This window comes from Chaetomium strumarium (genome assembly GCF_033439665.1).
Source record: "Chaetomium strumarium strain CBS 333.67 chromosome Unknown B0T15scaffold_5, whole genome shotgun sequence".
In the NCBI taxonomy this organism is placed as follows: domain Eukaryota; kingdom Fungi; phylum Ascomycota; class Sordariomycetes; order Sordariales; family Chaetomiaceae; genus Chaetomium; species Chaetomium strumarium.
Genome location: NW_026944433.1, coordinates 1,865,257 through 1,877,554, shown reverse-complemented (window position 1 = coordinate 1,877,554; position 12,298 = coordinate 1,865,257). Strand labels below are relative to the sequence as shown.

The window sequence follows — 12,298 nt, the reverse complement described above, 5'->3', positions numbered from 1 at the left end:
TCTCTCTCTCTCCCGCAGGAGCAAAACACAAAACCCGGATGGCGACCACAACTGTGATATACATATACGTGTTTGAGACATTTTGTTACGATATCCTTCCTTTACCCTGTTGTTGTATGAAAGACGTCTCCGCTACCCTACACATGTGGTCATTGGCATCCCATCGGTGCATGTTGGTGCACACCGTGGTTAGGGTTGTATGCCATTGCATTACCTACCGTGGAGCAGTACTAGATGGGAGTCTCGAACTGATCACTAGCATGCGAGTATTTGAAACGAGGCACTTAAGGTACGTGCTCTCATTCCTTGTTGATCTTCAAGCTGATCGTAGGAGAGCTGAGAGCGGACGGCATAATAGACTTAGGCAAGTACTACTAGTAAGGAACCATTATTCTGGAAGGGTATATGCCTGATTGTGGAATCACCCAGTCCTACTAACTTGGCTGTGTCAATATTAAAGACAAGAGACGGTACTATATTCTTACAGCAGTTCCAACCAGCCTTTGATCAATTGCAACCGGGAACATAGTGTGTAAAGTACTAACGATAAGTACCCGGTAACTTGACATTCGCATTCGCAGGCTGAAATGGTGGCGAATCGGATTGATGCCAGTTAAGAGCAGGGATCCTCCGTATCGTTAGCATGAAACAGATGGATGGCATGCAGAATTGGAATGTCAGAGCTCCAAGCTTCCCCAGATCCGCAGAGCCGCAACACCATTTCGACTTCCGTTGCGACGATCGCGGAGCGCGAGCATCGTTGTTCACTTCTTTTTCTCCCATCGCATCTCGGATGCGCTTGACGGTCGTGAAACGGATGAAAACATAGACCATCCGAACCCTAGTCCGCTGCCCAGGGTAACGCGAACGAAAACGATGCGATCGCGATTTCGTGGCTCCACCACTCCACAGTCAACCGTGACCTCGTTCCTTTCCGCGACCGCCTCGAGAAAAATCCACCTTCTGGTCTCTGCGGATGCGATCCCAACCTGCGCATCCACGGTCGCTGTCTTTGGGAGGAGCATCTGAAGCATTGCTGTCTGTTTAGTCCAACGGGTAAAGACCCTTTTGACACTTGAATTCCTCCATGCCTTCTGGATCTGTCGCTGCAAGCGACATATACCACTTGAGCTGCCTTTTGTGTTGTATCTTAATTGTGCTTTGTCCCATCTTTGGGGTAGTCACCCCTTTGCGGGCAAGGCAGGAGGCCATCTCGGGCTTCCTCGTCGCACCTGCCCTCTTTCTGGCGACGGCATGGTCGCACCTTCCTCGCTTTCCCTTTTCGCTGCGAGCTCTGGGATTCAGTTTTCTTCCCAACCGACTTCGCGAGCGGTCGCGACTACCTTTTCCATTCTCAACTCGCGAACAGTCCTCGCTTTCTTCCTCCTCTGCAACTAGCGAAGTGAGGAAATTACGACTGACGATGCCTGCCCAAGAACTCACGCCGCGCACCACGCGCAACAGCCGTGGTCTGCGCAGAACGCCCGTCTTCTCGGTCAATTCCGGCCGAGTTTCGCGCCGCCGCAGAACCTGCGGCAATTTTGTAGGTCCACCGTTCCTCCAGGCGCCTTCAACCACGTCGCGCTGACAGGTTTCGCACCTGGACAGTCCTCCCCTCGCGCCGCCCAGGCAGCTGCCCTCGACGCAGTTGTTGAAGAACAACTCGCGACTCCCACGCGAGTTGCGGTCACTCGACCGCCCGTATTCCCGCCGCCGGTCAGCCTCCCCCCGGCGACCCCGCATGTTTTCACCGCGCCGCCGCGAACATCATCGCCCCCCGAGCACCCCAGGGTCTCGGCCATCAAGACTGCATCGGCGGGAAGTGCCAGGAGCTTCGCCTCCCCGCGGACACCCGTCCGCTATCACCGATACGTCACAAGGTTTGTTGACGTAACCCCGACAAGCCCACCGACTCCGGCCCCTGACAGTCCGGCGTACGAGACCCGGCTGTTCAGGCAGCGCAGCGACGAAGAAGGCGAAGAAAGATTCGCCCGAGAGTTGTGGATCGCGATCCGCAACGATCAATACATGAAAGGTTGTTGGTGCGGCCCGCCCAACATTTACAACTCGAGAGAAGAAGCAGAAGTTGCAGTCGGTCACCTGCGCTTCTACGTGGTCGGTTCCGACAACAAAAATCTCCGGGTTCTCCAGAAAAAGGACGACTTCCGCTGGCACTGCAGCTGCGGAAACGACGAGTACCGCGCTGTCTACAAGAACCTCATCAACAGCAACGGAAAGCGCCCAGCCGAAGACACTGAATTCGACTTGATCACTCAGGACCAGGGCTCAGAGGGCGATCGGACCGTCGACCGAGTCGTGCCTGCGCCCAACGAGCCAGCCACAGCCGAGGAGGAGCACTCGCCGGCATCAGACAATACCCAACAAAAAATTCCGCCGCCAGCATCATCAATGTGGACACGGGCTTTCAGCATACTCAATCGTGCTGTCGTAACAATGGGCAGTCCTCTAGTTACCCTCCTCGGCAAGCTCCGTGATTTCAGCAGCAACAGCTACGAGACCGTCGACACTCGCCGGAAAGATGCCCGCAGTGGCGACATTATTGTCAAGAGACTCAAGCGCCAGGCGCCGGGATCATCCACAGAACAAGGTTCACCTTCGGCAAATTGCGACGATGGGTTTGATGAGCTTGTCTGGGCCGAAGATCCGATGAAGCGCATCGGCTTTCAGCAACTTCAAAGTCTCGCCAGCGTCTTCGCAACCCAAATCGAGAACATCAAAGCTGGCAAAGTCGTCGGCGGCGCGTCCCTTTCAGACATTCAGAAGCAGATTCGGGATGGCCAGGACCTCGGAGCCAGCATCGCTATTCACATGTATCAAGAACAGAGACATGGGCCGACGCCGCCTGACGAGTCAGACGACGAAAGAGCGGACAAGTTGCTCGATACTTTGGTGGCGTATCAGGACCGCCTCGCAGCGACCGTCGGTTTCATGCGGAACGTGTACGACTACGACTTGTTCGAAGAACTGAAGAAAAGACACCCAGAACCGCCGCGTCGCCTGAGATTGGGCAACACCATGTTCAGACAGAACGCGATGATGGCAGGCGAGTTTCTGTGCTTTCTCCGCTCACTCGACAATGTGTGCACAATGGATAGTACAGCACTCGAGACCATCTGCCAACTAATCGTGGATGCTAATGCCATCCACAAGCAAGAGATGGTACCCAGCTTTGTCGAATTGAAGCAGGATCCAATTGAGGACATGCCAGGGTATTTCCCAAAGGACAAGCCGTCAATTCTGGAGGAGATCCCCGCAGATGAACTCGTCATTGAACCTCTCTACGACTTCAAGTTCCCAGAAGCAGAGCCGTCCAACTGGGAGGACCAGATTAAGCCTGGTGACTACAGACTGGTGCCAAAGCCAAAAGGCATCCTAAAACAGTCCAAGGAGTGGGATGCTCCGGCTTCGCCGAGATATGTCGCGACCCCACAAAAGGAGAGGAAGCTTGCCTTCAAGAGCCCGATATCCAAATTCATCCCACCCACGCATATTCCGGCAAAGGTCATGACTCCAAGCGAGGCAGATCAGATTGTCAGGGCGAAGCTCAAAGCAGAGGTCCTCCGTGACGAACATTCAATCCGCATGTTTGAGGCCAGCAGAACCGTCTCTAGGCAGCGTGATGTCACTCTCAATTTCCGCGACAAGTGGACCCTGGAGGATCTGGAAAAAGACGACAAGGAGATGGGCCTCACTTATCACGCCCAGAAGTACGACGGATTCCTCAATAACCTACATGATGAGCTGGAGAAGCGCGCTGAGGAAGCCAAAGAAAGCCGGCTCAAACCAACAATCAAGTTCGCCCCGCGGAGACGCATGGTGCAGATCCCGCTCCCTCCGTTACCTTCGACTCCCGAGTTGCGCCGGCGGGCAGCCCACCTCTTAGAGAACGATACCAGCAGTCCCGCGCCCTCCAGTCCCGCTGTCAACCCGCTGATGCGCTCCAAGGCGGAAGAGCAGCCTTCCAAACTGGCCGAGAAGAAACATACCCCTCGTACCCTTGAGGACTTCTTTGCAGAGGATGATGACGATCTAGAGATATCCACCGCGAAGTTCCAGCAGTTGCAAATTGACCGTCAGATACGTGAAGAGTTTGCGACAAGGGTTCAGCGACGCATCGAAGAGGAGCGGAAACGCCAAGAGGAAGAAGCTCTCCGCGAAAAACAACGCCGCGAAGAGGAGGAACGTCGTCGCCAGGAAGCAGAACGGCGCCGTGAGCAAGAAGCCCGGCGCCAGAGGGAGGCCGAGGAATTCGCCAGGCTGACCGGGCTAAGACGACCTGCCCGCCCACTTATCACATCCTTGTCCAGCGATTGGGACCTCAGAGTCACCAACGCCGCCAGAGCGAATCCCACGACCGAGCTTGTCAAAACCTTGGAGGGTCAGCCGCTTACGCGGCGCGATTTCGAAGAGAAGCTTCTTCCGCCCACTGCATGGCTAAATGACAACGTCATTATTGGGTCAATCCTGCACATCGCACACTACATCAACACCGCAAAGGGCGCGACAGACCAAGAGCCCAAGTGCGCCGCTTTCACCTCCTACTTTTGGCCTCGTCTCCTTTCCCATGGCCCGGGTGGCTGTGGCCGCCTCCTACGGAGAGCTGGTGTCCGCAAAGCAAACCTTCTTAGTATTGACACGATCTTGATCCCTATCTGCGCACAGTCTCACTGGACCTTGGCAGTGATCCGGCCCAGTCAACGGACTGTCTCGCACATTGACTCAATGCGGGCTGGCGGCGGCGATCAGAGTGTCAAGAACAAGCTCCTTGAGCTGGTACGCTTTATTCTGGAAGATCAATATGTCGAAGCCGATTGGCGCGCCGTCGACTACGAAGCTCCCCGGCAAACCAACGGCTGGGACTGCGGCGTTTTCACCATTACGAATGCCATGTGCATGGCGCTGAGCCTCAACCCAAAATACTCGTACACAGAGCGCGAGCTGACCCTGCAACGGAGGCGACTGGCTGCGGTACTGCTCAATGAGGGATTCAAGGGCGAGTTTAACCTAGACGGCTTTTGAGCGAGCGATGACAAACGGCCCCCCTGCCTCTCTTGGGGAGAAGGCAGAGTTGAATCAACATGACTGCGCACACGGAAAAGAGAGACATGCTTGAGCTGCCAACCAATCCCTCTTGGCTTGACATAACCTACACCGGGGCGACATTGGTGCCGTCAGTTCCACGACCTTTTCATTCACGCTCACAGCCACTTTCAATGTCAAACTTCGCAACCGGCAGGATCTCCACCCTCAGTCAACAAAACAAAACGAAGGCAGGGAAGGTCATGTCGATGCCCACGGCTGTACACCCCTAACACGAACGTCTGGTTCACGATTGGCGCCTTTCGATTAGAATTTCCATTGCCGCAGGACACAGCGGAAAGAATGACCGACGATGAAGGTTTCAACATATCCCGGCAACTGTGCGGATTGGTGTTCTGCCGCCCTACCACAAACATCGCATCTCCGATCTCCTCCAGTTCACTGCAGGCCGTCTTTACTTCGAGAACCTACATTGCGCGGGACACAGCGAAAGAAAAAAAAACAAAATGGAGAACGTTTTACCGCCACGTACCGGGCATTGCAGATGGTCTCGTATCACATCTCATCCCCAGCCCATGACGACGGGGACGTCGACCTGGTGACCGGCATTTCCGTGGGGCTTACCAGAGAAAAAGACGACGACGGTCATGTTTTCCCGCGGCCTATACCATATCCTCTCCCCATAGACTTCATGGCAATGGACGTTTTGGCATTGGACTTTACTATTTTCTTTTTGCGCGGCATACATCAGATGGTCTGACGTCCAGAGACAACGGGAAAAGGCGAAGGGCAAGAAATCGGCGTTCGAGATTTGAATTGTTTGCTATACTGTATAGGAGATCTTTTTTGGGTTGGTTCTTAGGGGTCTCGGCCATTCAACTTCGCTTCCGTGGACTTGTCGGTGGGCTCATCCGATCGTCAGATGGATGGATCATGATATCCATGAATGGGTGTCAGGTTCGATGGAGGATCTGGGAAAGACATTCTCGCCTTTGGGTGGTTTATGGTGACGAATGTTTCAAAACATGGGAGGCATGGCATGGCATTGATTCCGATCATGGTGTTCGGACTTCGGTTTCGCAACGGTTAATGGGTTGCATGGGTTGTTTATCTTAGTATTGGGGGCGTTGTTTCTCTACGGGCTATGATACCCCCTGGTTGGCGAACCAGTCTTTGAGTCTTACTGTCAGGCTAACGGAATGTTGGAATTCAAAACGGAATGGGATGTGATGAACGGGTCATCGCTGTCCTTTTGGGGATTTTGGGACGTCGGTTAGCCACAAGCCGCTCTCTCCCTGTGGAAGGGATAATACAGCTGCTTGCCAAATGCTAGTGAACGGACAGAGTGCAAGTGAAACGTGACTGTCTTTCGAGGGTTTCCCTCACTGTTTAGGGTCCCATGCTAGGTCATTGTTTCTATTTCTATCAGCATAACTACTACCTACCTAGGGGACAGCATGCCATATGCGACTTTGACTGCTTTGATGCGCTCCATTCGCTCAGCAGCCTTAACGTCGAGCCACGTCGGCCATCAACACGGTACGGAACTGGATGGTTGGCTTCTACATACTTGCATACCGTGCAGGCCAAGTAATCAACTCCGGCGCTCTGGCTTTGCCAATAATGGCTGACTGGGGATTCTCATACTACCGAGACCACCCCAAGTCAGCATGCGCACAAGAGGGTCTCGCATGGGATATGCGTGCCGTCATCGTACGTGAGCACGTGGTCTGATATGCATATTTGCCTCCTTAATAACATAAAAGTTCATGCCGGTTGTGAGGGTGTCGCACAGCCACCGTTGGCCTGCCGTCGCTGATCACTGGGGCCGGTGACGGGGCGATTTGAACCAGGTTACGGAATATGCACAAATAAAAGTTACGGAGGCATAGGGAGATCAGCGGGAGATGCGCACACCCCGAACAACGTGAATTTACGTCATCAATTATGCTCTCGTTGCGAAGGCTTTGGCCTCAAGGGTAAACGGCCGGCGGAGAAAGAGTGAAGAGTGAGGCCTTGTATGAAGTATTTCGTATCCTGGCGAGCCTGGTTACGTAGGTACCTACCTAGGTATCTTCGCTGTCTCGCTCCGGAGGTTTTGATCCCGAAACGGTGCCCAGAACCACAGGCCAGCGTGATGTCGTGATGTACTGTGACTAGGACGTCTCATTCGCAGCGTCCGGTATGTACATGTACAATACATGAGTACTGCCCACTTCTGCGCCGGTCTCGAAGACGACATCAATACCGGCCGTCACATCAATGATCATGGGCTATTGTATGTGGATTGGGCCCTCCCACCGTGCCGGCTGACTCTTTCACTTGCGTTTTGTTATGCCACAGAAGAACCGCAGGGCATCCTCAGGAAGCTGACGGTGAAGTCATCTCCAGTACATACCACAGTAACTATCGCGGCAACACAGTCCCTCGACACCGCCGTACGCCAAGGTTCCCATTATGCCCAGTCCGTTGAGGCGGTGTAGCCGGAAAAGGGATGCTTTGTCGGCGCCGCCCAGTCGGTATCGTACTATCATTCATGTCAACGGTCCTTAGCACACACGATAGTGTATCTCACCACCAATACCAGAGGCGGATGGACCAGGGAAAACAAGCATTATACCACAATGTACTTGGGGTGTGGCTGTGTGGGCAACGCCACAACTGTAGCTGAGAAGCTATCATGGCAGCGCATCCCTTTTCCCGAGGGGTTTCGGTTCTAATGCGTCTGCAACGTGAAACCTGGCACGCATCGGCTGTGAGCGAGGCATGGCGTACCACACAGCGCCGTTTCCCTCATGCAGCGGTTTTAACACTGCGTGGTTCTGTGTCGCGATGCTACCGCCACGGTTGAGGCAGTTGAGTTGTGGCGAATTCTCGGAGAAGAAGAACCGTACGAGTGCCAAGCAGTCAAGGCCGGGGTCAGTTGTATGCTGGAAGGAACATACCGAGGAGGCGAAATGAGTGCAGATCGCGAACCCATTCAACGTAGAGATCAACGAACCATTGATGAATGAACCCGACTGTGGTGGTATCCGTGACGTGCATTTGTCAATCCTAGACGCACGTGGGGGTTATCTTGAAAGCCAGAAAGCCCATCCCACATATGATTACGTATCTAAACGGTCTGACGTTAGTGAAAAGCACCAAGGCTGAGTGCTATTGGGGAGGAAAGACGCTACACGTAATGGGTAACAAGGACAAACAGACATGCCCAGGCAGCCCTAGGAGAAAGATCCACGATGGTTCTGTTGGCTTAGCCCGAGAATAGGCAGGTACTTATCCGGGATTCCAGATGTCCACCACCAGCGGGGTCAAAACACATAGATGCTGTAGCTCTCCGAGACAGGAGATTCAACCCTTCAACCGACGTTACTGACACTGATAGTGGATGAGGATTCACTGATGAGAAATTTGGCGCAATGCCGGAAACGGTACTGGCGGTTTGCCGTAGCAACAACCCTGGATAACCGCATCTCAAGCTGGGGAAAGAAGAGGCTCGGTATGTTTTGCTCGCAAAATTCTACGAAATAAGTACTGTGTACTGTGTAATTGCTGTGTATGTCAGCTCGGTCAGACCGGAAAGCCCAGACCGACAACGGTGAATCCTTCCGTCCACTGCCACTACCTAGTGCAGCCGGCCAGCTTGCTACCCTCGGCTTGAGCTGAGCAAACCTGCATACAAGCCGGGGTCGCCGGCTTTGACTTTTTCAGCTGTCCCCAGACCGAGAGCCTCGTTTTTGCAGTGGCGCGAAGTGGATAAAGTTCCATCAAGAAAGATGGTGCCGATTCCTTCAGCGTGCCGCGTGCGACCACAACACGGAAAGGGTCCCAAGCTTGGCAGTGGAATTGAGAAGTCACCTCGGCATGAAAAAGAAAAGGCTTTCTGCATGGAAAGGCGTGCTGTGGACATGTTCGATTCATCAGAACAAAGCAACCTCATTGGTAATGGAACCTTGCGTACCTATTCTAGAATAATGGACGTGGTGGAAAGTGCCAACGTTGCACACCACACGGAGCCTTCCGCATCCTGCACAAATTATGTGTGATGAAGTGGGAGCACATGGGTTTGCTGCATCCCTAGCCCTGCAGGACGGGACATGTGCAGGCTGCGTACAGTAGTATGCACCACAGGTTTTTCCGTCCCACTCTTGTTAGCCAACACAGCGCAAAGCAACCGACAGGGCACGCTTCTAGAACTCTTCTGTGGCAGCTTCTGCTAATTCCACCATACTGGATTGGGACGGTGACCTTACCAGGTCACGCAACTTCCGATCCCGAAAACATGAGAACTGAGAACAAGAACGATCGAGATCGTCGGCTGAACAGAGAACTTGCCTTCTGATGAATCCACCGCAGCTATGCATAGGAGTGTATGTGGAAGATCATCGCATTCCAATTGGAATCTAGACGTTCTTTGCATATGCCCAATCGCATTATCCATAAACTGACAGTACACCATTATCAACCAGTGGGCTCCCCGGCGGATTATGACATGAGCGCATAAGGTCAACTGAGTCGCCATGTGGGACGGGATCCGGAGCAGCCGGGTGCTTTGCAAGAGGCCGAGCGAGCGGCGCAAGGACAAAGGGCAAGCTCGGATGAATCCTGCTGTCCCATAGCTATGGACCTGGATCGCGGCTGTGATGCATACACATCTTGCTGGCGCCGTACCGGTCGATGTAAGGCAGAGAATTTCTCTTAGGTTTCAGTTTTGGACAAAGCATGCCAAGACATTCCCAATTGGCAGGGCCTAGACTATCTTTGTCACTATCTGGAGAGTTATCCCGGCTCTCCGTCATGCTCAAAGACACGGCGAGTAGGCTGATGACGTACTACCGGAGGAACTTCCGCCTATAAAGATGGGAGGATAAGACAAGAGCTACTCATATTCATCTGTCTTTGTTGATTGCGCAAGATGGCGCGACGCCGTCAAAGTTCCCGGGTACCGCCGTAACAAATAAGGCCTACTGTTGTTGAGCCTCTCTCAGCATCGGTGACTCTACGTACGCATCGATAGCTCCGGTCCTATGAGGACCAGCTCATGGGGAGCGGAGTTGAACCGACAGAGATTCCACAAACTGATCGGCTTGTGAAATGACGTCCGTTGACGAATGTGGCGTCTGTGGAACCAGCCGGTCGGAGTCATGGAGTCTCTGCATTGTTCTCATCCTTTTGGAGATGTCGGGTGACACGATTCTGTCATTGTTCAGAGAGTGTGCTTGAAAAATCGAATTCGGCCTGCATTATTCCGGCTTCCGTGCCATCATGCTGCTCGGACAAAACAGCTTCCGAGACGTTTCGTCCAATCGTAGGGACGGAGGGCTAGCAACTGCAGGAAGCGCTGTTCAAGCTGTTCACTCGCTTCTGCTCGGTGTCTGGCGTTACATATTCGATCTTGGGCTGCTATGCAATGTATTGTACGAATGATGTTTGGTGCCCGTGTTGGATGGTCCAGAAAGGGAAGGGTTAAACTTTGAACGACCCGTCCCGTGACCACAGCGGTATGATTGATCAACAAGGGTGTCAGCCGTTGCAGGCTACAGTAGAGACATCGGTGGCAGTTGAATAACGCTAATTACCCAGTGTGTCAGAGTATGCCCACGCCATCGCAAAGGGCCCGGTGACCGGGTCTCTGAGACATCCAGCCAGATATATAGTGTAGTGCCCTGCAAGGATGGTTCGACAACAACGCTGGCGGACTGTCCGTGAGCCGAAGACTACGGGATTGCTACATGCAACTTATCAAAAGCACTACGGAGATATCAGTTCGGTTCAGAACCACAGTCGGCTCAATGACAAACCGAACGGGCCTACGCAGTTCACCCAGTGAATGGAATGATGAAAAGCCGTGTGCTGTTAGACAGCCTACAGCGACGGGCGGTCCGATGATCGTCAGATCGGACCTTGGAGCCACACGACGGGAATTTCGAATGCTTCTAGAAACTTGTTCCCGCGGCAATGATCAGGGCGCCCCACCTCTACCGGCCGTCTGTGTTTGCACTCCCTCCCCTCAACGCTTTGATTGAACGCTGAACATCGGGACAAGGAATGTGCCACGGCGCCAGGGATAGTGTACTACACTATGTAGTAGTAGTCCGTAATGTATGTACATAGTCAGCACCAAGAATGTTGCCAGTGGATTTCTCGTCACCAAATTTTCGTGTCCCATGGTCGCTCTCCGCCCCGAATGGCACCACGGGCAAATCAGACACCATCGGCTGTTTCCCCTGGCTCAGTTGTGGATACCTTCGAAGAACAACAACTTCCCAAGGCCCCACTGCTTGCCCCAGATCAGCACCATCTCAATGGCCCGATGCCCGGCTACAGCGCGCTATTGTTTGACTTTGGTATGGATCAGAATGGTGAGCAGGATGGGTTGGCTTTATAGTGTATAGCAACCTAATTTGTTTGTTTGTTTGTTTGTCGATGGTGGTTTGTCGATAAAGGTACCTACTAGTTGGGCGGACTAGGACCGCAGTAGTTGGTGTGCCGACGTAGGGAACTCCGAGAGACGGGAGAGGCGTGACGAGAAACTCTTGCCTGTTGTTGAGCCATAACAGGGCAAGTATACCCCCCCGGCCCCTTCCATCTTCAAACCCCTGCCTGGCCTGCAGCAGCCCAGCCCCTCCCCCTAGCTAGGCCGGGCTGTCCAGTCTGATGACACCCCCAATCTTACTAAAAAGCGAGAGCTCTGCACGCCTTCTTTTGTCGGATTTCCCTTTGATTCCCCTTTCTCCCGCTCGCGCGCGCGCCGCAAATTCCCGAATCACAGCGCTGGATCTTCCCGCTCCTCCCTTTGGCCTCTTTACCAAACAGTCGGGTCAAGCAGCCCTTTGAATATCAACGCCGCTCTTCGCCATCCCGACCGCAGCCCGCGCCATTGGTACTACCGGTCGTTTGTCTGCCGTCTTTCAGTTTGCAGCGCGCGGCTCCACTGTCGTCATCCGGCCATCGACAAACGGTCCTGCCAGGATAACGGTTCCAGCTCCCAGCTTGCCTCGTGCCCGGGTCCTTTGTGTGTTCTTGTGTCTCAGTCAGCCCCAGAAAGCATACGACGCGCCGACGGCAACCGTTTCGTGCGCATTTCAACCGCAACCTCTCGGGCGTTCCCCCTGGACGTACATCCGGTAACAGACAGGGTCTGTTGTGCTACCATAGTTCTCTCGTGTTGTTGCCGCGCATCCGCCGACTGTTTCAGCGAGGTAGCACGGAGAACATCTTGTCCCGGCTTCTAGAT

At 53.7% G+C, this 12,298-nt stretch overlaps 1 protein-coding gene across 1 annotated transcript; it reads left to right on the top strand.

Moving 5' to 3' along the window:
- Nucleotides 1-1,423: 1,423 nt before the first annotated feature.
- On the top strand, nucleotides 1,424-5,227 carry B0T15DRAFT_558240 (uncharacterized protein; the record flags this gene model as incomplete). Its single annotated transcript, XM_062870464.1, has 2 exons — nucleotides 1,424-1,543; nucleotides 1,609-5,227. 2 exons carry the CDS (start codon nucleotides 1,424-1,426, stop codon nucleotides 5,038-5,040), a joined length of 3,552 nt encoding a protein of 1,183 aa, XP_062720242.1. The 3' UTR covers nucleotides 5,041-5,227.
- Nucleotides 5,228-12,298: the final 7,071 nt, after the last annotated feature.